At 45.6% G+C, this 27,982-nt stretch overlaps 1 protein-coding gene and 1 long non-coding RNA gene across 11 annotated transcripts in view; one reads left to right on the forward strand and one right to left on the reverse strand.

Annotated features, from left to right (window-relative positions):
* Positions 1 to 328: 328 nt before the first annotated feature.
* Positions 329 to 10,859, forward strand: LOC137749768 (uncharacterized). The gene is made up of 3 exons (XR_011070278.1): positions 329 to 590; positions 10,084 to 10,169; positions 10,709 to 10,859. It is a non-coding gene; the product is annotated as an uncharacterized lncRNA (long non-coding RNA).
* An 8,935-nt stretch (positions 10,860 to 19,794) lies between these two features.
* The window catches only part of LOC137749763 (zinc finger protein 300-like), a 32,004-nt gene continuing 23,816 nt past the window's right edge, over positions 19,795 to 27,982 (reverse strand). For 7 of the 10 annotated variants that reach the window (XM_068524004.1, XM_068524000.1, XM_068523999.1 and 4 more), the window contains 3 exons: positions 26,654 to 26,780; positions 26,272 to 26,367; positions 19,795 to 24,170 (listed from right to left, as the gene is read on the reverse strand). In XM_068524004.1, coding sequence (XP_068380105.1) covers positions 23,074 to 24,170; positions 26,272 to 26,367; positions 26,654 to 26,780 — 1,320 coding nt within the window. In that variant the 3' untranslated portion in view covers positions 19,795 to 23,073. Of the gene's footprint in view, positions 24,171 to 26,271; positions 26,368 to 26,653; positions 27,934 to 27,982 lie in introns of those variants that run through there. The other 3 variants (XM_068524006.1, XM_068523997.1, XM_068524005.1) reach the window with 3 other exon arrangements.

A 27,982-nucleotide genomic window follows, 5' to 3' on the forward strand; every position in this document is an offset into this window, starting at 1 on the left:
CTCCCTGAAGGGGAGGGGCTCAGGATATTTACGGAATAAAGCTGCCACGTGGGGAGTCACCTGGGGAAAGGTGATTGGAGATAAGAAAACTGTGAGGTAACTGTAGTTCCGCGCAGGCTAAGCTAAGCTACAGGCTTCTTCATGGAAGGAAAAGGGCGGCTCCAGCACGTTCTGAGGGTGGAGTTCTCGACCCTCTGACGTCAGAAAGCCACACATCTGCTGCTCGCGCATGCCCAGGTGGGGGGGTGTCAGTGGTCTCAACCAGTCTTAACCGGCTCAAGCTCGAACTAGACGCTGCTGACTTCAAGTTCCTGAAAAACAACTTGGGCAAACATCTTATTGTTTAGGCCACTTGGAGGACATGAAAGTTTTTTGTAGCAACAGTTAAAGCAAGCTTGATGCTGACGTCAGTACAGTTCAGTATTTATTAAGCAAGTTATAGCTTAATGGATCTGATGACTGCTCTCAGTTTCAAAAGGAGTGGACCCTCTTCTCACTGATGCCATGGACCAGCCCTAAGACAGACGGAGATGGAGGTGAGAGTTCCAGACTCAGGACCTGTGTCCAGGAGACCCCTGTGTCACCCCCAGGTCAGTCTTCCCTGGAGAGAATTCTAGAGCCCCTGGAAGGGATGGACTGGGCTGGGGGCTGAGGAGAGTGGCGGTGTCCCTCTGGGAAGCGTCGGGAAGAATTGGGAGCCCAAGGAGGCCCCTCCAGCTGGAGAACATTCACAGTTCAGGAGTAAAGCAGGCTGACCCCGTCCAACCCTGACTCTGGAGAAGCAGCGTAAGGTCCGGTGTTGGAGGATGGGTGTGAAATGGAGGACAGAGTGCAGGCACAGACACCTGGCTCCCGTCCTCCCCCAACATAGTCTCTGCTGAGATGTGACTGCTCCCTTCTCAAATGCGGGGTCTCCATTTCCCCATCTGCAAAATGGGAACAGGAGTAGCACCTCCCACAAGAGGGGGCTCCCCATCCTCTTGGGCTGCTATGTTTGTTTCATAAAGTTTTTTTTTTAAATAAATTTATTTATGTATTTATGGCTGCGTTGGGTCTTCGTTGCTGCACGCAGGCTTTCTCTAGTTGTGTTGCGTGGGGGCTACTCTTCATTGCGGTGCGCGGGCCTCATTGCGGTGGCTTCTCGTTGCAGAGCATGGGTTCTAAGCGCACGGGCTTCAGTAGGCGTGGCTCACGGGCTCTAGAGCGCAGGCTCAGTAGTTCTGGCGCGCGGGCTTAGTTGCTCCACGGCATGTGGGATCTTCCTGGACCAGGGCTCAAACCTGTGCCCCCTGCATTGACAGGCTGATTCTTAACCACTGCGCCACCAGGGAAGTCCCGGGCTTCTATGTTTGATGGGAGCGTGGAGCCTGGACAAGTGAAGAAGGGGTGTGCTAACCAACTTTTATATTTGTAGATGTTACATTTATAGATGTTATCATAGATGATTTGGCATCTGCTGATCACAGGGCCAAACTACTGGCCAAAGGTGTTTTGTGGTTTGGCTTTTGTGGGCATACAGGGCACGATGTGTCTCTGGTTTTGGGGGATGGGGGACGTTGAGTAATGAACCCTGTTAATAAATTTCCAGAGCCTTCCTTGGGGGCTTCCTGAGGACCCCTGGAGGAGGTGCCTCCACTCCCCCACCCCCTAACCCATGAACAGCGCAGAGCCCCACCCTCTGGTGGCAAAGTGTGGAGTTGCGTTTTCCCAGCATCTCTCCACGTTGACCCATTTGGCAAAAGCCCTTCCTCTGTGCTCCGGGCTGGGAGGACTATGCTCCCTCTCTAATCTAATAAAGTCTCTGACCCAAAGGGCTCCACCAGGCAAACGTGAAATTTGAGAGGCCAGTTTGTAGGGACAGGTACCACGTTTCATTCCAGAAAGCTACAGTCCTACCAGCTGTGTGTGAGAAACCCCACTGGCCCACTCCAGATTTAGAGACTTAAAAAATTTTTTGCCAATATTTTTGCCAAAGCAAAATATTTTAATTTTTTTTACTTATTGAATCAAGGGTAAATTTGAGGGAATGAGCACTTCCAGAAATGGAAAAATAAGGACCTCTGAAAATCTTTTATAAAAGCAACAAAAACATTGGCAAAAATTGTCAAAATCTATCAATGGTTTTCCAGAACTTTGGAATTTAACCAAAGGCTTGCAACAATTTGGAGTTTTTTTCAAGAAAATGGCTGAATATCTATGAGAACAGTGAACTTTGGGGCACTTTAACTTGCACTATTTCCATCCCCCTCTCCCCAGCTTTGTGGCGGCCTTGAAAACTTATGGCCGCAGAAACACAGTAGCTGTGAAAACCAGCAGCCTAGTTGCCACTGGAGGGGACCAAATGGGTTTGAAGCTCCTGAAAAGCCTCATCCCTAGAACGCTGTCAATATTTGACCTGTATGGCGATGCCTTGGAAAGCTCCATTCACAGGAATTGTCTTTATTTGCCCTGATTAAGAGCTCACTCTGAGAGCAAAGGTCTATCCCCTGGGCATTTGTCAAAAACAATCAGTGGCCATTGATTAACATTATAGCTATCTGAGGTGATATCAGTTAGGGCAAACAAGAGGCTGGCCACAAAACTTACAAGGAAAATTTCGGGAATGAGAAACCTGTGTGGGGCTTTGAAAGGATCTGATGTATTTTGCCAGGGATCTAGAAGATCATGCCCATGCATAGGACTCTGCATATGCCCAAGAAAAACCTTAGACAGCTTTAATCTCTCACATCTGGCTGGCCTTGAGCTGCTCAGGAAGCAGGGAGTGCCAGCTAAGGCAGAGTTGTCGACTGCTGGGGCCTTGAAGGTGGTCCTAACACACAGGGGCCCCTTGGTAAAGCCTGGGAGACTTACTGGTTTAAGGCATGTAAGGAAACCTCTGTCCCATCATTAACTGAAAGCTAAAATAACTGAGCAGAGCCTTCACACAAAAAGAATACAGACTTTAGGGACTTCCCTGGCAGTCCAGTGGTTAGGACTCTGAGCTTCCAAGGCAGGGGTGTGGGTTCAATCCCTGGTCAGGGAACTAAGATCCTACATGCCATGTGGCACAACAGTTTGGAGTTTTTTGTTTTTTTAAAGAAAATGGGAATACAGATTTTATAGAATTAGTCAAAGAAAATCAGCACAACAAAGGACAAAAACAAACTGAGGAAGGAAAAGGGAATCTGATTACTAGAGGTGTATATTATTTAAAATGTTCAGTTTTATGAAAAAAGAGGGGGGGAGACATGCAAAGAAACAGAAAAGTGTGGCTCATACACAGAAAATAAAAAAGCAGTTCATAGAAACTGGTCCCGAGAAAGCCCAGATGTTGGATTTTCTAGACAAAGATTTTAAATAAGCCATTAAAAATATGTTCAAATAAGGAAATTACAAAACCTGTGTTGATGGGCTTATAAGATGTAATTTGTATGACAAAAATAGCACAAAGGAGGGGCAGGTATATTGTAGGAGTGTTTTTGTGTACTGTCGAATTAGGTTGGTAGTAATCCAAGCTAGACTGTTTTAAATTAAGATTTTTTTAAAAAATAAATTTATTTATTTATTTTTGGCTGTGTTGGGTCTTTTTTGCTGTGCACGGGCTTTCTCTAGTTGGAGCGAGCGGGGACTACTCTTCGTCGCGGTGCGCGGGCTTCTCATTGCGGTGGCTTCTCTTTGTTGCGGAGCACAGGCTCTAGGCGCACGGGCTTCAGTAGTTGTGGCACTCGGGCTCAGCAGTTGTGGCTCACGGGCTCTAGAGTGCAGGCTCAGTAGTTGTGGTGCACGGGCTTAGTTGCTCTGTGGCATGTGGGATCTTCCCGGACCAAGGATCAAACCTGTGTCCCCTGCATTGGCAGGCAGATTCTTAACTGCTGCGCCACCAGGGAAGTCCCTAAATTAAGATGTTATTTGTAAGTTACAAATGGTCCCTGACGTATTGTGGTTTGACTTACAATTTTCTGATTTTACGATGGTGTGAAAGCAATACACATTCAGCAGAATTTTGAATTTTGATCTTTTCCCAGGCTAGCAACATGCAGCGTGAGACTGGGCAGTGGTGGCAAGCCACAGCTCCAGTCAGCCACGCAATTGCAGTCATGAGGGTAAGCAACCAATATACACTTACAACCATTCTGGACACGTACAACCCTTCTGTTTTTTACTTTCAGAATAGTATTCAATCAATTACATGAGCTATTCAGCACTTTATTATAAAAGAGGCTTTGTGTTAGATGATTTTGCCCAACAGTAGGCTAATGTAAGTGTTCTGAGCCCGTTTAAGGTAGACTAGACTAAGCTATGATGTTCAGTAGGTTGGGTGTATTAAACACATTTTCGACTTACAATAATTTCAATTTAGGATGGGTTTATCAGGAGTAACCCCATCAAAAAACATCTGTATAACTCAATAGCATTTTGAGTGCCATATGTATCACTGTACCGCAACAGTTTTTAAAAAAACAGCTCAGGATATAGTCATGTTTCCTATTTCCCAAGTGGCTCCGGGGACCTAGTCCTGTTTTCTATGTCGCTGGTGGCTCCGGGAATGTGGTTATGCTTACTATATCCCAGTGGCTCCTGGGATATAGATCCAGTCTGTAAAACAAGAAAAGTATATTTTAAATACTTTTAAGACTTAGTGGAGCAAAGATTATTTTGTTATTGATTTAGGTGTCAAAGTATTGTGTTTATTATGTAATGACACCGTGGCTATGCTAAATACAATAACATCGACATTACCGGACTAAACACTCATTGCAGTGTTCCCAATTCACAGGAAGCATAAGTAAGAAAAATTAGAAAGTTTTAAAGAGAATAACTTAACACCAGAATTTCTTCACAAAAATAAAAAGTTAAAATGAGGCTGCAGCTAAACTAAGTTTCTGAGTGGCCCATTTATTCGCCAAGCAAGGAAAACCACTTACTAATGGTGAGTGAATTAAATCCTAATAGAGGCAGCTGAAAAAATATGTACAGAGAAAATAAACACGTTCTAAAATTTTTAGTTTTTTTGGTCTTTGAAAAATTGAGGTCATTGATAGCAACATCAATAGTCAATTTTAAAACAAGACAAGTGATTTTGAGGGATTTTCCTTGTCTTTTGATGAGTTGATAGTTGTTGCTAATAATGCTCAGTTCATTGATTTGTTTGAAAAGCCAGTGCCAAGTTTGAAATGATTGAAGAATTAGCCTCTATGAATAGCAAGGAACAACTACAGGTTAGAATATTTTCAAAGAACATGAAGTTCAGAAGAGCCGATGAAGTTCACAGTTGACACTACTGTTTTATAACATGATAGGTTGAAATATTTTTCAAAAAGTACCTGCTGATAAATAATGCAATTAATAACCGTAGACTTTAATTAGATTATTTGTTTGCTTGTTTTCGATATTGAGTTGTATGAGCTGTCAGTATATTTTGGAAAGTAACTTCTTGATGGTTGTATCTTTTGCAGATATTTTCTCCCAGTCCATAGGTTGTCTTTTCATTTTGTTTATGATGTCCTTTGCTGTGCAAAAGCTTTTAAGTTTGATTGTGTCCCATTTGTTGATTTTTGTTTTTATTTCTTTTGTCTTGGAAGACTTGCTACGATTTATGTCAGAAACTGTTTTGCCTGTGTTCTCCTCTAGGAGTTTTATGGTGTCATGTCTTATTTTTAGGTCTTTAAACCATTTTGAGTTTATTTTTGTATATGGTGTGGGGGAATATTCCAACTTCATTGATTTACATGAGGCTGTCCAGCTTTCCCAATACCACTTGCTGAGGAGAGTATCTTTTCTCTATTGTATATTCTTGCCTCTTTTGTTGAAGATTAATTGACCATAGGTGTGTGGGTTTAATTCTGGGCTCTCCAGTCTGTTCCACTGATCTATGTGTCTGTTTTTATGTCAATACCATGCTGTTTTGATTACTGTAGTCTTGTAGTACTGTCTGAAGTCTGGGAGGGTTATGCCTCCAGCTTTGTTCTTTTTCCTCAAGGTTGCTTTGGAAATTCTGAGTCTTTTGTGGTTCCATATAAATTTTAGGAATATTTGTTCTAGTTCTGTGAAAAATGTAATGGGTATTTTGATAGGGATTGCATTAAATCTGTAGATTGCTTTCAGTAGTATGGCCATTTAACAAGAATTAATTTATATTAATTCTTTCAATCCAAGAGCATGGGCTATCTTTCCATTTGTTTGAATCATCTTTAATTTCCTTTATTAATGTTTTATAGTTCTCAGCATATAAATCTTTTACCTCCTTGGTCAGGTTTATTCCTAGGTGTTTTTTGATGCAATTTTAAATGGGATTTTTTTTTTTACTTTCTCTTTCTGATATCTCATTGTTAGTATCAAGAAATGCAACAGATTTCTGTATAATAATCTTGTATCCTGCTACCTTGTGAATTCATTTATTGGTTCTAATAGTTTTTGTGTGGAGTCTTTAGGGTTTTCTATATAGAGTATCATGTCATCTTCATAAAATGGCAATTTTACCTCTTCCCTTCAAGTTTGGATACCTTTTATTTCTTTTTCTTGTCTGATTGTTGTGGCTAAGACTTCCAATACAATGTTGAATAGAAGTGGTAAGAGAGGATATCCTTGTCTTGTTCCAGAATTTAGTGGGAAGGCTTTCAGCTTTTCACTGTTGAGTATTTATTGGCTATGGGTTTGACTTATATTTTCACAATCTTTGTACATTTGTCAGGCTAAGCCTTTTTCTGCTCTACAGATATTTTTGCCAACATCAATTGCAACACATCTTAGAAGAGTTACTGCAGGTAATGAATTCTTTCAGCTTTTTTACATCCATACATTTTTAAAAATTTGTCATCTTTTTTGAAAGGTATTTTCACTGGGTACAGATTTTTGTGTGTGTGCTTTAAAGATGTTACTCCACTGTCTTCAGCCTTGCATTGTTTATGACAGGAAGTTGGCTGTCACTCCTATATTTATTACTTGTGTATCATGTATCTTTTTATTTAGATATTTTTATATTTTCTTTTTGTCACTGATTTAAAGCTGTGTCATTGTTTTCTTCATATTTCTTGTGCTTGGGGTTTGTTGAGCTTCTTGGATCTGTGGATTTAATTTTTATTACATTTTGAAATTTATTTAGTTCTTTCCTTTTTCTTTTCATTTTGGATAGTTTCTATGGCAATATCTTCAAGTTCACGAGTCTCTTCTGCATTGTCTAATCCACTGTTAATCCCATCCAGTGTATTTGTCACTAGGACATGGTTGTTTTCTCCTATACAAGTTTCATTTTTCATCTTCTTTTATATATGCCATGTTCCTCCTAAACATGTCCTATCTTTCCTCTAGCTTCATGAACATATGGAATACAGTTATAGTAACTGTTGTAATGTCCTTGTCTACTAAATCTATCATCTGTGTTGTTTCTGGGTTGATTCTGATTGATTTTTCACCTCATTATGGATCATATTTTCCTGCTTCTTTGCATACCAGGTAATTTTTTATTGCAGGTAAGGTGTTACAGAAAGATAGCTTGTCCTTATTCTCCACAGCTAAACTCTGAAGATTTTCTGGTGAATCTACAAGCCACTGGAATTGTTTTCTCTGATACCACTCATCAATCCATCTAAAGACAGATTGTTCTGACTTCCTTGCTAATTTACAGCTAATCAGTGTACCTGAAAAAAAAAAGTGCAAACAAGAATCACTGTTCCAAGACTGTCTGTAGCATTTATTCTTTCCTTTCTCTCTCTCTATTTTTTTTTTTTCAGGCATGCCATCTGGCTTGCAGGATCTTAGTTTCCTGACCAAGGATCAAACCCAGGCCCCCAGTGGTGGAAGCTCAGAGTCCTAACCACTGGACCACTAGGGAATTCCCCTTTCTCTCTCTTTTATTAAAATTTTGGTGGGTTTTTTTTAGTTACTTAGAAGTCAACCCATGGTTTTGGTCTCCATTGTACACAAGTAAACAGCATGCTGATAGTTAACTATTTGTCTTTAAGTTTTTCTTTGATGTCAGACACAAAAGAATATGTACTTTAGAGTTCAAAGACAAGCAAAACTAATATAACGTGCTAAAAAACAGAATACTGTTTTCCTTTAGGGAAGAGGGAGGGCAACGGTAGGAAGGGGAATGAGGAGGGTTCCTGGAATTCTGGTAATGTTCTATTTTATCACTTTGTGAAAATTCACTCAACTCTACCATTATTTTGTGCACTTTTCTGTAGGTCTATTATATATCAATTGTAATGTATATTTTAAATGATGGCTAACATCTGGTAAAAATAAAATAAAATTGGATTCATATACCTCATTTTATAGGATAAATTGCATATGGATTAAACATTTAACTATTTTTTTATTTTTTAAAAATCAACCATAAATGTTTAAGAAGAAAACATAGGCAAACAAGTTTTCATTTTGATTATAGGCAGTCTTTCAGGTATGACACACAACTCAGAAGCTATAAAAGAAAATATTGATAAATCTGACTGCATTGAAATGACACGATTCTCCATGACAAAACCCACTGTAAACAACATCAGAAGACAAATAGCAAACCAGGAAAAAGATCCACAATTTCTGTTACAAAGTTTTATTCCTTTAATATGTACGTTAAAAACTACTTATAGGGACTTCGCTGGTGGTGTGTGTGTGCTCTCAAGAGGAAGGGGAGGGACTTCCCTGGTGGCACAGTGGTTAAGAATCCACCCACCAACGCAGGGGACACGGGTTCGAGCCCTGGTCCGGGAAGATCCCACATGCCGCAGAGCAACTAAGCCCGTGCGCCACAACTACTGAGCCTGCGCTCTAGAGCCGCAAGCCACAACTACTGAAGCCCGTGTGCCTAGAGCCCGTGCTCCGCAACAAGAGAAGCCACCGCAATGAGAAGCCTGCAAACCACAAGGAAGAGTAGCCCCCACTTGCCGCAACTAGAGAAAAGCCCGCATGCAGCAACGAAGACCCAATGCAGCCAAAAATTTAAAAATAAATTAAATAGATAAATTTTAAAAAAACATGAAAAGGTCAACCACTCATAGAGAAGTACAAATTAAAATTATACTGAGACACTGCATTTCTACCAAATTATCTATGACAAAACAATCTAATAGCACTGTGAAGGTGTAGAGAAACAGGTATTTTCATGTATTCCAGATGGGAGCACAAAGCACTACAATAACTATGGAGAATAAAACGTCGGTTACTAACAAAATAACTTAAAAATTTTTAAATGCACAGATCCTTTGACTATTAATTGCCTAGGTGCCAAATACCATATGGATGAGGATAGTTAATTGCAGTATCAATTGTAATAGCCGAAGACCAGAAACCACCTAAAGGTCCTTCAGCAGGGACTTGTTAAATAAATTATGGCAAGATGATAAAATGGCATGTGATACAACGCGATAAAAGAACAAGGACACTCTTCGTTGCGCTGAGTCCCTACAAGAGAGTCGGAGACTGCATGGCAGAGTAGCTAAAAGCTTGCGCGCACACCTAAGTCCAAAACCAACCTCCCTACTCAGTAGCTGTGCAAACGTGGGAAAGTTACTCCACATCTTTATGCTTTAACGGGGATAATAATCCTCACATCTTTATTGTGAGGATTGAATGGATCCGTATTTTTGTATCACCATAGAGCAGGGTCTGGTAGCTACTTTACACTACTTAAGTGTTCAGTAAACTAAAAATTTACCAATATAGAATGATTCCCAAGATGTGCTACTAAATGAAAGAGGACATATACATAACAGTTTGGGGACAGTGCTCATATTTTGTCAATTAAAAAGCAAATCACACATACACACACACACACGCATGTGTATGTACCTAGAATATCTCTGTAGGGAGAAATACGAACCTGATAAAAATCTGTTGCCTCTGGGTGAGTTTGGAGTCAGGGTTCTTGGCGACAGACTATACTTTTCTACCCTTTGAAATTTGAACCAGGTATTTAAAAAAAAATAAAATGAACACTTAAAGTAGACAGTTACAAGGAATCTGTAGCAACGTGGAAAATGTGTATAATTCAATATTAAATAGGAACAGCAGAATAGGAAACCGTATATTCTGCAATGCTATGATTTTCTCTGCAAATAGGCAATGAGAACGCAGAAGTCTGTGTTGTTGGGTTTTGTTTTCCAGCACTTTTGATGCTGAACATGTGATGATGGTGGTGATGGTGATGGTGAGGATGAAGATGAGGATGTTTACCCCCACCAACTACACCAGTCAGTCCTTCCTGAGATCTTCAGTCTCCTGGCCACCCCTTGGTTCAAACTCTGGGGAAATGTGGAGAGAGCAGGAACTTTCCTCTCTTCTCTCCAGGGAGCTGTCTCCCAACCTGCTTTGTGCTGTTCATTCCCCCAGGTTCAAGTTTACCCCCAGCTCTTGCTGCAGACTGTCTCTTTCTCACTTGAGGGCAGTGGCTTCCTATCCCCGTTGCCCAGAAGTTTCAGAATCTCCCAGGATATCCCAGGTCAGGGTCCCAAGTTCCCCTCCAGCCCCCAGCCTACTGAGACCATCAAGTTCCTTAGGTACCACAGTGGGGGGAGAAGATTATTAATGAAGCCGTGGGGCTTTGGATCCCACCCGACCCTTAAGTGGGCCCTGGGAAACCTATTAAGTGACTGTTTTCTTACTGAGAGTCCCTGGGAACAGAAGCTGGAAGATGATGGGAGAAGAGGGGGAATGAGGTAGTGGAGTCTGGGGGCTTCCACAGACTACGCTTCTACGGTCCACACTGCTACTTTATTATTTTTATTCACAGAGAAGCTGGTGTTTGATCTCGGTCTTGAAGAATGAGTAGACTTCCAGGTGGGGAAAGGACATTCTGACATGGAGAAGGATGCGTGAGGTCAGGGAGAAAGGAGTGACCGGGGCACATGCAGGTTGCTCTGCGGATTGCCAGTAAGGTGAGGGTGAGGCCAGAAAGGTAAGCTGGGTCCATGTTGTGATGGTTGGAACTTGCACTTCTTCCAACCAGAATTCAAGCCACCTTCTCCTCAACCCAGACTGGATCTCTCCCTTCTCAGGAGTCATTGCTAAGACTCTGTTCCCTCCAGGATCGGAGGGTGGGCAATGCACCCAGCCAACTGAGGAGCTAAGGGTTGAATTCGGCTGGAATTTGGGGTCTGGATGTCTCCTCTCAATGAATCTCCACATTCTGGTCTCCTTTTTCCTGGGACGCCATAGAAGATGGTGCCTTGTGGGTGTGGGTAGCAGGGGCTGAGTGCAGAGCTCTTGCTAGAATTCACCAACTCAAATCCACGTTTGCAGTAGAGAGGAAACCTGGGAGGAGGGAGTCTGAGGTCCAGAAGGCTGGGGGGATGTAGGGGATTCTCTGTCTGTCTTTGTCTCTCTCTGTCTGTCTCTGTCTCTCTCTGTCTGTCTCTGTCTCTCTCCATCCCTCCCTCTCTTTCTCTCTGTTTCTCTCTCTCTCTGTGTCTGTGTCTATCTCTGTCTCTCTCCTCCTTTCCCTCTCTTTCTTTCTGTCTCTCTGTCAGCCCAGAGCCTGGTGAACCACCTGGGCTGGGGACGCTGCCGAGCAACAGGTGTCTTCACCGCCAACCCATCTGCCGCCTCAGCAGGTGCGGCCCTTCCCATTTCTGGTCGTGCATCTCATTCTGTTCCTGCCTCTTTGCCTCTGAGTCTGCTGCTTCCTCTCTCTTCAATCCCTTTCTGTTTCCCCTCATTTGGGGGTGGGGGGAACCGACAGGTGAGAGAGACCCAGAGAAGAGCGGGCTCCCTCACTTAAGAGCACAGACTTTGGAACCAGCCAGACCTGGGGACAAACCCTGATTCAGGGGGATGCTGGGTGACGCCTTCCGCGGGTCAGTCTCTCCAAGTCTTGGCTTCCTCACCTGTAAATTAACCGTGATGATGACGCCTACAGCTCCATAGTGGGATCGCAAAGATTAAATAATACTGTGCACGCAGAGCACTGGGGACACGCCTGCCCCTCGTGAGGACTCGACAAATAGCAGTGATAGCGGCCTCGCAGTGGTGGTGGTTTCGATGCTGTTCCCTGGCTCCCATCGGTGTGTAGAGGGAATGGTGTGGAGGCCTGTGGGGCAGTGCCGGTGAAGAGCAAGAGGCAGAGGCAGCGTCTCTGGACCGCTTTACAGGAGCCGATGGTGGGAGAGCCGGGGCGAGGGGCTGGGGAAGAGAGGCACAGGCGCCAGGTTGCCGGCGTTCTGGGTCTTGGAATCAGAGCAGACAGGAGAGGTGCTGCTGACCTATGGCGAGTGCTGCCGCGCTGGTCCACACATGGCCTCTCCTCGCTCCACTGCTTATTCGATCTCTCCAGGTGACTCTCCATCCAGGGCAGAATGTACCAAATACACAGGCAGCAGGAAACAAGCAAAAGGACTAAGCATGTCTTGATATTTTGGTATTTTTCATTCAGTAACACCTCCTAAAGCAGGGGGTGCTGGGCCAGACACCTGCCCCACATTATTTCTCTCCATCATTAAAACCATCCTCTGGGGTCGGGGAGGCTGCTGATGCTGTCAAAGGTTAAAAACTCTCTCCGAGCTCTCTCCGCTGGCCAGTGAGAGCTGAGACGGGAAAGCCGGTGTGTGCCCCTGAGCCATCCTGGCTGCAAGAGGACAGAGGAACTAGACCGTTGTATCTTGGGGTGCTTTCGGGAGCCACAGAGAAAAGAGGTGACTCGGGCAGTATCACAGACAGGACCGGAAACCAAACCTCCTTACTCAGCCCCCCAACATCCCTATTATCTGAGCACTGCCCCCCAAAATTGAATGATGAGACAGAACACATCCAAAAATGCACTGCGCACGTGTGTGAAAATAGACGCACAAACCCACAGGTGTAGCTAGAAAGGGCTGTGTTGATATGTGCACTGGCCTAAGGCCCTTCTAAGATCCATAAATCGACATCTGCTGTTTCCTTTACTGATTCTAAATTAAACTGACCTCTTGCAGCTTCCTTACAGACTCCTAAAACATCAAATTATCCTTTGAAAATGGTTTAGCTTGGGAGTAAAAGCATAAGCACAAACACAACTTTTGATAGAATCATAAAATATCAGAACTGGAAGAAACTTTCAAGGTCATCTGGTCCAACTCTCTTACGTTACAGGTAAGGAAACAGGCAGTGGTGCCTCGTGACCGGCTAGTGGATGGTCAAGGGTTTCATGGTTCACAGCGCAGCGGCTATTGGTGCATATTCTATAACATGACCTCAGCGCAGGAGGAGAGGAACCATCGGTTAACTATGAAGGGACAGCTCAAGGGATGCTGGAATGTCCACATCAGCATCAGCATCAGCCTGATCTGGCAGTTTGATGTGTGTCGATGGATGTCCGCTATGTTGTTATGCGTGTAAGTGCCTTGAAGCAGTGATTCGCCCCAGCCGGGTAGGGCTCCTTAGGAAAGGTCAGCTTGAATTAGCTTTCGAAGGAGTGACATTTTCAGGATCAGAGTGTACGGAGAGAGAGAAGAATGTGTCTCTTGTTGAGTGAATTAAGGGGATGGCAGGACAATTGACCTTTGATGGCTGGATGGGGAGATGAACATGATTCTAGTAGGGTGTTTTGGGGGGGGCATTGACCCTGAAGATGATTGACTGCATGTACCCCATCTGAGATTGACGGCAACGTGGATTTTAAATGCCCAGGAGCATTTTAGGGGAGGAGCCCACAGAAGTTGGGGCAATTGGCTGTTGTGAAGGGGCGGGGCCTCTGAGGTTCCAGGGCCAGAAACCCAGGTTAGGGACATAATAGGGACACTGAGAGGTGGCATATATGTGGGAGAAATGAGGATTGAGTAACTCCTTCACTTACGGTCATTCCGCGAACAACAAGTGCGACTCAGATCTTTGGTTCCAGGAGGCTGAATTTAGTGGCGTTGCCATAATAACCGTGGAATGAGAGGATGACACGAAGCCTGCCTGGGGGACAGGAGTCTTTACCCGGGATGTGGCTTGTAAGTTCCGCCTTGGAGGAGGAACAGAACTTCCCATTTTTTTAGGTAGATAATATTGGAACTCCAGGGGATCCGACGAGCAGGATGTGAAGCTGGGCATCGTGCTGTGCTGAGGACTTTGGACTTAAGCCTGAAGGTAAGGAAGGGAGAGTTAAGCAAAGAATTGGTATCCATCCTTTAGAAGGGTTGTTCCTGTGGTACAAAAAAGCGGTGGTATGAAAAAGCGGTTAGACGGAAGCAGCTGGGAGCAGGAGGGCCAGGTAGGATCTGCTGCGGTCATTCAGGAAAGAGAAAGCAGGAGTCATGGGCGAAACGAGCCTCTGGAGGCTGTAGGTGTGCCCAGCCTGTTGTACCCTGTTGTACTTGAAGGAGCAGGAGAGGGAACTCACCTGCCGTGCCTTCCTGGTTTCCAATTTTGGCACTCGGCAAGCTCCTCCCACAGAAGGAGGGGAAGTTTGGGGTGGAAAGAATGCATTTAGTTCAGAACTGGTTGGATTGGAAGTGTCGGTGGAAATGCAGCTAAGAGAAGGGAGTGGGTCGTGAGAGAGATGTAGGGCTGAAGTCACGGAAGAGGATGCTGTCATTCAGGAAGGTGGCTGGCTGCTCAGCATAACGTGGAGGGCGGGGACCATCCTCCCTGGTCATTTTTTTCCCTGTAACTGAGCCCAAGAGGCACAGGCCCCGGAGTACCATTGGTTTGTCCCGAATCCAGCCAAGAGGAAGAAATGGAAAATAAATACGAGAGAAAACAAAGGCTGGAGTAGGTAGGAGAGGAGCACACGAGTCTATCTGCGAAGAGCTGGGAGCTGTGGTCTCCCCCAGGGGTGCCAAGTGCAGGGGAAGAAGGCGGAGCCTCTGTGAGCCGGAGACGCTAGTGCTACTCAGGGTCGGCCAGCAGAAATGGGGACCCCTTCAGCCCTCTTCTGGGGTTCAGCCCCCACCCCACCCCACCGTTGTCATCACTACAGGCTGGAACCCGGGAGGCCAGGCTCCTTGGTGTGGCTGGTGTGAAGGCTGGCCAGAACTTCAGGGCGGTGGACAGGCGTGACGGAGACACCTGGGTCCCTGGAATGCACGGGGCACAGGAGGCTGGAAGGGAGAGAGGACAGTCGCTCGGAACAGCTCAGTTCCTGAAAGATATTGGGCTGCAGGAGATGAGGGGTAGAAAATACTGGACTGGGGAGAAAGCGCTGAAGCCCTGGGAAGGGTGGCGGGAGGGGAAGCTACGGGTGGGCCAGGGAAGGCTGGGCGCAGGGTTCCGGGCCAACGAGAGGCAGAGGCCCTGACGCTCCTCTCCAGGCTGTACGTCCATCCTCCGCCAGGCCCCGACACGAGCCACTGGCCCACGTCAAGCTGGACCGCCCCACAGGAGTTTGTAATCCTGGGCTTCTCCGGGCGGCCCCTGGGGCCCCAGGTGCTGCCCTTCGCCCTCCTCCTGCCACTCTGTTTGGCCACGCTGGCAGGAAACCTGCTGATCCAGGGCCTGGCTGTGGTGGACGCCGCCCTGCACTCACCACGTACTTCTTCCTGGGGGCCCTGTCTGCCAAGGAGGCGGCCTACACGCCGGTGCTGACTCTGCACGCGCTGGCCGGCCTCCTCCTGCCGCCTGGGGGCCGCCCAGGTGGGCCTCTTTGTGGCTCCGGCTGCCTGCTGCTGGCGGCCATGGCCCTGGGCCGCCCTCGGCTCACAACTGCGGGGCTCTGCTGGTGCCTTCTCGCCGCCTGCTGCGTCGGGGGCTCTCTCCTGGCCTTGGGCCTCACCACAGCCATCTTCCAGCTGCCCTTCCGCCATGGGGGCTTAGTCCACCACGTCTTCTGCGACCTCCCGGCCGTGTTGGTGTTGGCCTCTGGGAACCGGGACCTGCAGGAGCGCGTCCTGCTGGCGGCCTGCCTGCTGCTGCCGGTGCTGACTCTGGGCTGATCCTCTCTCCTACGCCAGGGTGCTGCTGGTCATCCTGGGGGGTTGCTGGGGCCGCGGGCCGCCGCAAGGCCTTCAACACGGTGGTGTCCCATCTCATGGTGGCCTGGCCATGCTCCACGACGGCTGTGCCACGGCCATGTACGCCAGGCCCCTGAGCAGCCACTCCCTGGAGGAGGACAGCCTGGTCTCATTCATCTACATCAACCTCACGCCCCTGCTCTACCCAGCCATCTACACGCTGCAGAACCGGGACATGCAGGGGGCACTGCAGCGGGTGGTCGGCCCCAGGACACCAGGCGCCGTCCACCAGGCTGACGTCACCAAATGCTGGATGCCAGGTGGAGTCTGTTCTGAAATCTCTCCACCACCCCCGGATGGAAACCTCACATTCCAGAACCTTCTGTGACTCCCCGAAGCCTACTGGACACAACCTGGGTGCAGCAGACAAGGACTCCAAAATCAGGCTCCAGCCTGGTTCTTTGCTTCTATTGACTTTTTTTTTTTTTTGATGTGGACCATTTTTAAAGTCTTTATTGAATTTGTTACAGTATTGCTTCTGTTTTATGTTTTTGGTTTTTTGGCCGTGAGCTATGTGGGATCTTAGCTCCCCGACCAGGGATCGAACCCACACCCCCTGCACTGGAAGGTGAAGTCTTAACCACTGGACCACAGGGAAGTTCCTCTATTGACATTTTGAGCTGGAGAGTTCTCTCTGGTGGGGGGGGGGTATTGTCCTGTGCATTGTAGGGTGCTTAGCTGCACCCCTTGTCTCCACCAAGGAGATGCCAGTAGCACACACCGCTCCCTCATCCAAGTTGTGATGATCAAAAGTGTCACCAGACATTGCGAAACATCCCCTGGGGACAGAATCACCCCTGATTGAGAACCACCGCTCTGAATCGTAGCCACACAGACTCTTTTGAAGAGGAGTGAGTAAGGGGTCTATGGCAGCACTGTTTATAATAGACAAAAACTGGAAATTATCCAAACGTTCATGAACATAGAATAGATACAAACAGCTTGTGGCATATTCATGCAATGGAATACTACACAGCAATGAAAAAGAATGAACTACTGCTACTGGCAAAAAAATAAGGACCACCCAGATGTAATACTGAGTGTAAGAAGCAAGACACAGAGAACACTTCTGGATGCTTCCATTGAAATAAAGGCCAATGACAAACTCGTCTGTGGCGGTTGATGTCATCATAGCGGTTAACTGGGGGAAGGGTTTGAATTGGCAGAGGGTACAGGGAGGTTGCCTGGGTACTGGAAACGTTCTATATCTTGACTTGGGTGGTGGTTACATGGGTGTATGTATGTGCAGAACTTCACGGAGATGCATCCTTAAGATCCGTGTAGTTTGTTGTACGTGAAATGAACTGTGCCTGGTTCAAGCTATTCACAAAGTAAGACAAGCCTTCAAATCATCATGCCTTCACTCATGCTGCTTTTTGCCCCTGGTACACTCTGTTTCCACTTATGAAAATCCCTTGTATTATTCAGTGATCAGTCTAGATACTGTACCTGCTGTAGACTGAAGGTGTCCCCACCCAAATTCACATGTTGAAATCTAATCCCCATTATTAGTTTGTTATTAGGGGGTGGGGTCTCTAGAAGTGATTAGGTCATGAAGGTGGAGCCCTCCTGAATGGAATTAGTGCCCTTATGAAAGAGGCCCGGAAGAGCTCCCTTGCCCCTTCTGTCCTGTGAGGACCCAACAAGAAAGCAGCTGTCTACGAACGCGGAAGCAAGTTGTCACCACACTGAAGCTGCCGGCACCTTGATCTTGGACTTCGAGCCTCCAGAACTGTGAGAGATACATTTCTGTTGTTTATAAGCCTCCAGCTCTATGGTATTCTGTTGTAGTAGCCCGAATGGACTGAAACGGCACCCTTTCCTTCCTCCTCTGTTACAACAGTTGTCACTCTAAAATGTAATTTTAGCATCTGCTTCACTTCCCAATCACCTACCCACTCCCCCACTCCCCCACTTCCCCACTTCCCCACTTCCCCACTCACAATTAGGCTGTGGGCACCATAAAGCCAGATTGCAGATCCTGTTCTTACATTTTAAGATCCATGACCCTGGCAGTTCTTAATAAACGTTTGTTGGAGGAATAAGCCATAGACAAGCTCTGAGTTCTTTTGGGGTTGCACACACTGGCTGTAGGGCGGGGACACAGCTCTCGAGTCCTGCCAAGGACAAGAATCTCTAAGACTGACTCCTCTTTGGGGTCTTAGAGCATCAGAGCTGGCTGTAAAAACCCCAGCTGGGCAGCTTGGACCCAACTTTCCAATGCAGGGAGCCTTAGAAGCAACGCGTTTGTGTCTTGACATAATAAACTGCGTTCGGAAAACTTGATAGCTCTGCTTGTACCCCCAAGGCCAGGTTCCCAGATTCCGTGAGAGGGAACTTTTCCTAAAAATGCCTCCTAAAGGATCGGTCAGGAACTAGAATTCTTAGAGCCAGGATCTGTGCCGGTAAATACTGCCTACCTAACCTCCCGGCTGGAGAAATCGCACGTCTACGAAAACTGATTCGAAGACTGGGGAGAATTGATCTGTGCAGGCAACGTGGGACACCAGAATGACTATCAGCTGCCTCAGAAATCTAGTGAGTCTGTTTCTGTTTTGCAGATAAGTTCATTTGCATTATTTTTTTAGATTCCACATATAAGCGATATCATATGGTATTTGTCTTTCTCTGTCTGGCTTACTTCACTTAGTATGATAATCTCTAGATTACAGAAAACAAACTTAGGGTTACCAATGGGGAAAGCGAGGGAGGGATAAATTAGGAGTTTGGGATTAACAGATACACACTACTATATATAAAATAGGCAACCAACAAGGACTTACTGTATAGCACAAGGAACTATTCTCAATTTTTTTTAAATTTATTTTTGGCTGCGTTGTGTCTTTGTTGCTGCGCGCGGTCTTTCTCTAGGTATGCGGGCTTAGTTGCTCCGCGACACGTGGGATCTTCCCGGTCCAGAGCTTGAACCCGTGTCCCCTGCATTGACAGGCGGACTCTTAACCACTGCACCACCAGGGAAGTCCCTATACTCAATATTTTATAATAACCTATAAGGGAAAAGAATCTGAAAAAGGATAGATTCGTAAGTATAACTGAATCACTTTGCTATACACATGAAACTAACACAACATTGTAAACCAACTATACTTCAATTTAAAAAAGAAAGACAGGAGGAAGAGACAAAAAAAAAAAAAAGAAATCTCGTGAAAGGGGGTCTCTGTCCATCTGTCCGTGCCGTCTTCGTTCTTACCTTCTGCTTCTCCCTGAGGCCGGTGCCCTGAAGCACACAGGAAGCCCCCCGTCAATTCCTCCCCAAATCCTACAGCTATGAGGAAGTCCTCACTCAAGAGACACTTAGGGCTGGCAGTCTAACAGGCCTGGTATCTGTGGTTGATTTGTTCCAGCGCATCTCCTGAGACCGGGTGAGGCCTGAGGGCCACCAGCAATCCTGTTATCCACACTGTACATGATTGAGAGTGATGACCACAACCAAAGAAACCTTTGCATTTGACCACCTGGTGGGGAGCCTTGGTGGGAGCTGTCAGGTTGCTGAGCACAGGTGGCTGCAGCTGCTTTGGCGTTGAGGTAAGTCAGGGTAGAGGCCCAGCCTGCATCTGCTGATGGTGGCCCTCCATCCCCAGGTTCTTTTAAAAGGTTATGCAGGGAATTCCCTGGCAGTGGTTAGGACTCCACGCTTCCACTGCAGGGGGCACGGGTTCGATCCCTGGTCGGGGAACTAAAATCCCGCATGGCGTGGCATTTTGGGTCTTTGGCCGAATTCTGTGGTGGGGAGTAGCAGCTCCGGGCCAGGTTTAGACACTTTCAACGGCTGACTAGCCCCTTTTCTCTCCCTCCTGCTGTACAAAGCCTTTCAAAATATTTTGAGTCTTGAGACGCATCAAGTTTCAAGTTTCAATTTATTTATTTATTGAGAGATAATTGACACATAACATCATATTGGTTTCAGGTGTACAACACAATGATTTGCGATTTGTGTACATTGCAAAATGATCACCGTGACGACTGTAGTGAACATCACTTCATGTAATTGCCAAATTTTATTTTCTTGTGATGAGAACTTGCAAGATTCACTCACTCAGCAACTTTCAAAGATGCAATACAGTTTCAAGTTTCAGCTTCTAATTCTCTATTACCTGCCACCCTGACAACTGACTTGGCCTTGGGGATGTTACCATAAAGGTCTGCAGTGGAATCCCAGGCAGCCGGACTCATAGGCGGCTGCTTCCCCTCAGGGTGTCCCAATCAGCCTCACTAGGATCGGGCTCACCCCCACCAGCGCAGAGGCAGCAGGATCACCGGAGCTGGGACCTCGGAGCCTAGAACCAGCGCTTTGGTGAGTCGGTGGTGGCTGCGTGCTCGTGGCAGGGTGCATCTCAGCCCTCACCTGCCCCGACAGGACCTTTCGGAAACCGTGGCCAAGTCGCCTAACAGTCGGCAGCTGGGTCTGTGCCTGGAGTGGGGAAATACACCCAAAGTCTAACACCCACTGGGGGAGTTCACCCTCCGCGGGGTGGCAACTTCCACAGCCTGTTGGCCAGCCAAAGGCCTTTCTCCACCAGCCAATTGCAAGACTCTACCAGCCTGTTCCCATCTGTGAAGACTTCGTGAAATTAACACTTGTTAAGTGGAGCGCAGGGTGCAGGACGATGAGTGGGTTCAGCAACAGACCACGGAGAAATCGAAATAGGCAAGTTTATTACTCACAGGGCCTGGACCAAGCACACAGCATGCCTGGAGGGGCCCCAGGGGAGGGCAAGGCGGAGTGCAGACAGGGACTGGACTTGGCACACATCCCTTTATTAGGGTCCACGGGGGGGAGTGCTCTGGGGTTTCTAGGTTAGGACCAGATCGGTCAATCCAAACCCAAAGAGCAGGGTTTTGGTAAGCTCACGGGGGTCCTGGCTAAGGGGCGCATAAAGCTTACAGGCACTGGGAGGCAGGTGAGCTACTGATCACAAGGGCTGCGGGACAGTCACACCAGGGACTTACATCTGCTTGTGGCCGAGCGGCTGCTATAGGGCATGTCCTTGCACAAGGGGCTAGTGTCAGCTTAAGGTCCCTGCAGCCATCTGACCAAACACGATGGATGACGAGGCAGCAATACTAGAGAGCAGCTTAGCTAAACTCTGATGGGCTAAACTCTGGACGGGTATACATCGAGTACATCTAGATGTGAACTTATTTTTAGTGATTCAGCTAGGCATATATTGCATGTCTATATATGCATATATATATACATATATATTGCACACACATATGCATGTTAATGCACATCTTTTGTTAAATCTGAGCCAATATATCTTTGAATATTTACTTTTCTTCCGTTTTTTCATTTTGTCTTTCAGGAGCTCCTGTTTGCTCTTCTCTCTCTCTCTTTTTTTTTTTTGTTTGTTTTTTTTCTGGGGTTTTTTTTGGCCGTGCTTTGCAGCGTGCGGGATCTTAGTTCCCTGACCAGGGATCGAACCCATGCCCCCTGCAGTGGAAGCTTGGAGTCTTAACCGCTGGACGCCAGGGAAGTCCCTGCTCTTCTCATTTTTATGTCTCTTCCCCCATTCTTTCACATTTTCCACCTCTCTATATACTGAATTCTGTGAATTGGCTTATAGCTCTGCCTTCCTGTTCCCATTTTCTTCAGCTGAGTATAATCTACTGTTTGACATGTAGAATATTTTAACATTGAGTTTTAAATTTCAGTGACTATATTTTTCATTTCTAGACACCCTATGTGGTTCTTTTTCCAAATAAGCCAGTTATCTTTCTTTGCGTCTTTGCTTTCATGCAGTTTTGATTTTTTGTTTTTCATCATTTTTCAAGACAGTCATTTTTATAGAATTTCAGATTTTTCTATCACCTTAAAAGGCTTGAGGTTTTTATTTTGTTAAAATGTCTGTTGACGTTCTTCACATTTTATTATTCTGGATTATGAACTCATCTTGGGTTTGTATGTCAGAACCCTGAGAAACACAGGTTGAGGGTGTCTTCCTCCAAGAATAGTTTGTGTTTGCTTCTGTAAAGTTGTTTCAAAGACCAGGACAAATTTCTATGTTAATTGTTCAGTTTTTCAACCGGGATATGAATAGGGCAAATTCCCAATTCTAACTCATAAGAGGTGCAGGTCACGGCTTGTGAATCATCAGGGTAAATTCCTTCCCTACTAGAGCCCAGGGAGAGACAGGCAAGCTTCCTGAGCAAATGAGCAGGTTTTTCTCTGGTCCATCCTTTCCCTGTATGTACAGGCTTTTGAAATTTCTCAATTTATGAGGTATTTCAGTGCCAAGCCTTCTGCCTATAGCTTTTAACACCCAAGCTTCTGGGTAAACAAACCTACAGGGCAGCTTACAGCATCAACTCACACACTTTTCAGTTCCCTCTGGAACTGGCACCTGGAAACCTCACTGATTTTCTTGCAAGCTGAATTATGCATTTAAAAGAATGTTACCTGTTATTGTCCATCATTTCAAGTGGTTTACAGTGGAACGTTTTTCACTTTAGGTGGTCCACTATACTGCCAGAAAAGGGAGTCCCAACCTTACTCATTTAACGTGACTTATAAACTAGTTGATGGAGAGAGATCAGGGGATGTCATGAAATTGCTGGTTTCCAGATCCAGGGGGGCTCTGTAATACTTGCCGGCAAACAAAAAACCAAATGGTATGTGGTACGGTGTATGGACTTCCGGTTGAGTAGTAAATCCCAGTTATAACGTATATTAAAGACAAAAGGGTGTAATTTAGTGTGGAAACTCTTGATAGATGTCATCCTACATACTATGGTATCTGTGTCTACAAGTTCACAATTATGTTCAACTACAAATGCAGTTCAAAAATAAGTAAAATAAAATTCTGTTTATGTAGCATCTCCAGGAACATAGTCCCCACATACCCCTGGGATTGTTCTGTGGCTTATTCAATCTGTTGTCTTAATGTTTTAAATTATTCACTTAGAGCTCAATAGCCACAGTTAATGTAGACACAGATACACTTCATAGTTAAGTTTATCCTATAAAAATAGATCCCTCTAGAGCATCATTAGCCTTCTATCCTTAGTTTTAAGAGAATAAGCATTTCCTAGTTCTCCAAATTGGTAGAAAGGTCTGCCCACAGTGGCATTGGACTTCTTGCTGAAGGATTTTCCACGTTCACAAAATCCACAGGGTTTTCATTCCTAGATGTGTTGGGAATTCCTGATGAAAACCTTCTCTGTCACTTTATCCGTACAGTTTCTCCCTGGTGTGAATTCTGTGGTGTCTGATGAGGTTCGCCTTCTGGGAGAACGTTTTCCCACAGTCAGAGCATTCATAGGGCTTCTTGCCCATATGGGTTCTCTTGTGTATGATGAGGCAGGAGTTTTGGGAGAAAGCCTTCCCACATTCGCTGCACTCGTAGGGTTTCTCTCCGGTGTGAGTCCTCTGGTGAAGGATGAGGTGTGACTTCTGGAAGAAGGCTTTCCCACACTGGCTGCAGCCATAGGGCTTCTCTCCTGTGTGGATTCTGTAGTGGATAATGAGGCATGACTTCCGGGAGAAAGATTTCCCACATTCTTCGCAGCCGTAGGGTTTCTCTCCTGTGTGGGATCTGTGGTGTTCAATGAGACGTGACTTGTGGGAGAAGATTTTCTCACAGTCTGAACACTTATAAGGCTTCTCTCCAGCCAGAATGGCCTCGGGTATGGAGAGGCTTGTTTCTGGGGAGAGCTTTTTACCACATTTGCCGTTTCCACCGGGTTTCTCGTCTGTGTGATTTCCCGGACGTTTTTTGCTGAGGCAAACCTTCTCCTCCCTCAGGCCATCCCCCTGGTCGTTGCATCCAGAGGACTTCTCATCCCTGTGGACACTCTGATGGGTGATGAGTTCTGATTTATGGGAGAAGCCTTTCCCACATTTGGTACATTTGTGGGGTTTCTTGTTACTGTCGGTTCTCTGATCAGCATTAAGGGCTTGGTCACGGCTTAAAGCATTTCTACATTGGTTACATTCACGTGGGTGTGCCCCAGAATGTGGAGTTTCCAGCTTAGAATAGAGAAATAAGTTCCCCTGTGCATCATATTCAAATCTCCTTCTTGCAAGGTACGCGTTAGGAGTAACGCCTGCATTACCCGGCAAGGCTGCTCCACACGACTCGCACTTAGGGACCTGTTGTCCTGAAGAAACAACGTTTGTGTTCGGACAGGTGTTTTTTTCAACTGTGTTACATGCGTTGTGCCCTTCTGGGGTCAATTTTTTCTTGTCTAGGAGTGCAACTTGCTTCAAAAGTTTGTCTTGGTGTTCCCGTTGTCTATCTACTTGGGTATCAACTTGCAAAACTTCTAGGGAAATAATAAATAAGGACACAAACGTGTTATCTTTCCAGGATCACATCGTAGAACTAAACTATTTCAGAAATGTTTGGAAGGAGGATTAACTTTGTGGTTTCAAACCTGATTGCCCAGATTAAATAATCATAATCATAATCCTACTCCCTTGGCTTCTGAAAAGAAAAAAAAATGAGAAATGGAAACAGATAAAACCCTGATGGTGAATATATGTAAGCTCTGCTATTATCAAGTCCACACATTAAATTGGGAAGAAGGTGAAAACACACACAAGAGAAAAACTAGAGGATAGTGGACTCAAGGCATTGATGTGCTGATGAACCAGGTCACCAAGAGGAAAAGAAACCCCGATCTGTACCAATTACCAATCTCCATGGTGAAAGCATTCCCCAATGTGACCAATTTCAAGATGACATTACAGAATGCAGAGCCAGAGGATTCTGCCACCATTGGCCATCACAGGCCGGTACTAGCTCTAGCATCCCTAGGTAAGGGGAAGACATAATAAGGAGGTCCCATCGGAGATAAGCGTATTTAGGAATTATGAACGAAGACTGAAGACAGACCAGAGTTTTCAGGGGACTCTAGGGAGAAGGGTGTTTAGGAAATATGAGCAAAGGACTCGGGCTGAACGAAGTGTGAGTTCCCCTCACTTTATTCCTAGGTTGCAAATAGGCTTTTCTCTCACCTGCACTTCCTGTGCCCTTCCCACCTTAACTTCCCCTCCATTCTGTATATCAAATTAATTTTCTCAAAGCATCAAGTTCTTTAACCGTTAAAGGAATTCTCCTAGAGTCAGAGGTCCATTCTGCAGCGATTTATTCTCACATGGATCTACGTGGTCTTTACGATGTCCAGTGTATGGACACAAGATAAGTACCGTAGACCCGAATGCAAGCCATCCTTGCTCCGGGAAGATTCCCTGTTGTGCTCTGATTGCTCAGATGACCGTTTTCTTCATTTGGTTCCTTAAAACCAAATCTGGCCGACAACACAACCCTACGTGTCCCCTTCCCATATGCCTGCAGATCAGCCCCTCCACTAAACCCATACTGACATTCCTTGGGCAAGTTGGTTTCCACAGCACTGTGGAATCTACTTGGAGAATCTTAACTGTTGGATTCTTCATCCTATGCTTAGATCTTTATTTGCTTTTTCTTTAATTACATTTTAAACCACAAATACCCCGCTATTTCACCTTGGGCACTAATACGCAGTGGAACCATGGAACTCCTGTGTTTAGAAATATTTATGTTCCCTGAGCCCCAGTGCTGAATTCCTAAGAGACAAAATCAATGCCTACTGATCTTCCCCAGCAGGATTTTCTGGGTTGGGACCCAGCCAGGGGGCATTTTTAAAGCTCCCCCAGTGAGTCTGGTGTGCACCCCTGATTAATAACAACTGCCCTGAACAAATGCTTGATAAAGGATCCTTGTCCTAGACAGTAGAGGGGGTTAGTCAATATATACTATGTGTGTCCTGCAGAAATGAAGATGAATAAAACAAAGGCTCAGCTCCCCGTGGGATCACACTGAGATGGGGGAAAAACTTCAGTTATAACGTATCAGACAAAATGGGGACATGTTACATGGTCTTGAAAGAAGATGAATTTAAAGTCATATAAAAGGTAGAAAATAATTTTTAAGGCATTGAAAGAAAAGACAACTAAAATAAAAATGAGTGGCACAAAATAACAGTTATTTTAAAATAGGACAAATCTATGAACCCCTGAAAGCATGAGAAAGCCTGTTTTATAACCATGGGGACAAGCGTAAGCCTGAAGATTCTAGAGAAAGACTGAGAAAGCAAGGTCTTAGAAGGGGGCAGCGGAATAGAATGAATGGATAAACTTTAAAAGAATATGTCTTTCTCTAAAATCCAGGGAAAGGAGAGTAATCATGCAGTGATGTGTGAGGTATGCAGGTAGCAGGAATCATTTGGGCATTTCAAGGTCTTGGGTCAGATGTCCATAGCTGCTTGCAAAGATCCAAGGCTTTTAACACAGATGTGTGAAACAAAAAAAATCTGAGGTTCTGCTTTGTGACCTCCTGGAATCTCATGTCCATTGTCCCCCTCCAGGCTGGTTCTCTCTCACCTGGAAAGCTCCATCTGAGGATCTCTTCCTCCTTCATCCACGGTTCTTGCCCCTGCTCCAACCTGGAGATCACAGCTGGTTTGGTGACTTGACAGCCTGTTCATAAGAAATAGTTACAAGATTTATGCTGAGCCACCTGGGCCATCCAAGGAAGCAGAAGGCTCAGGCTGCCTAATGCACATTTACATCTCAGCCAAAGAATAGCTATTTCACTTGGGAGGAAAATTCACAAATAATCCAGGTGAGATGAGAACAAGACTTACTGATGGTTGAAACCCAAGGCCAAACATTTTTAGTACTTAACAGGGTCTTACGTAACTGAGAAAAGAAAGGAGCTCAGACATGAGCGGCGGGCAGGGGGGAAACAGGAAGCCTTCCTCACCCACGGAGACCAGGTGGCTGTAGTTCTCCAGCATCACATCCCGGTACAGGGTCCTCTGTGTAGGGTCCAGCTGCTGCCACTCCTTACGGGTGAAGCCCACAGCCACGTCTCTGAATGATAACGACCCCTGGAACAGCACACTCCTGATTAATCTAGAGTGCTCAGCACAGAGTATTATGGCAAAGGTGTAGAGGAGATGGATCTTACCACCTTCGGAGGTCAGGTTTCCCCATGTTAAGTTATATAGGAAGCTTAGCATGCCCCTAACTTTGTACGACATTTTGTGGGAGAGAAAAAAAAAGATCATTAGAAAATATCTCACTTCTGGATCTCTGTTCATCCATTCATCCATCCATCCATCCATTCAGTGAACAAGCATCTACGGAAGACCAGGTATGTCACTGGTGTTCTGCGTGGTGCTTGAGGTTGAAAGCTCAATGCCACATTGCTTCTGTTCTAGGGCATTTGTAGTCTGGTGGAGTGAGATGAATGTAAGAGACTGCTGTGTGGTAACAATACACTGAAGGCTATGATGGAAGTACATTTAAGTACAGAACAGACACAAAGAAGACAGCAGTCAAATTCAACATCCTGATGTCAGGTTAAGCTTCATTGGAGGTCACATGTGAGCAGAATCATGAAAAATAAATTGTGTTCTGATGTTGGAAGGATATTCCTATCAAGAGGCATGGCCTGAGCAAAGGCAAGGAAAATCTGGTAGGAACTGCAAATATATGACAGTCGGGAATGACAGTATAGAGTATAAGGGGGATGTGTGTGTGTGTGAGAGAGAGAGAGAGAGAGAGAGAGAGAGGTCAGATCATAGGACAAACAAAGGGTTTTTCATACATGCAATGGGGACTCCATCACAGTATTTAAGAAGGGGAGCTACCAAAGACAAACTGATGTGGAAGATCACTGCATCACTGAGGTGGGAATCACTGGGAGGGAGAGAATGAATAAAATTCGGGTACAATTATAGGGAATTCCCTGGCAGCCCAGTGGTTAGGAGTCCGTGTTTCCACTGCAGGGGGCACGGGTTGGGGAACTAAGATCCTGCAAGTCACATGGTGCAGCCAAAAAATAATAATAAAAAAAATAAAGTTTGGGTACAATTATAATCATCAACATGTGATATGGTCAAAATTAAGGTGGCAACAACAGGAAAGCAGAGAAAGGATTCCACGTACCCAGAACAGGGCTTGGCTCCCCTTCCCTTTCACCCTCCTCTTCTCTCTCTCTGAATGAGTTAAGGACCAAAATTACAATTTTAATTTATACTGAGTATTATATATATATATATATATATATATATAATGTTAGTGTGTA

This window comes from Eschrichtius robustus, chromosome 16 (genome assembly GCF_028021215.1).
Source record: "Eschrichtius robustus isolate mEscRob2 chromosome 16, mEscRob2.pri, whole genome shotgun sequence".
In the NCBI taxonomy this organism is placed as follows: Eukaryota; Metazoa; Chordata; class Mammalia; order Artiodactyla; family Eschrichtiidae; genus Eschrichtius; species Eschrichtius robustus.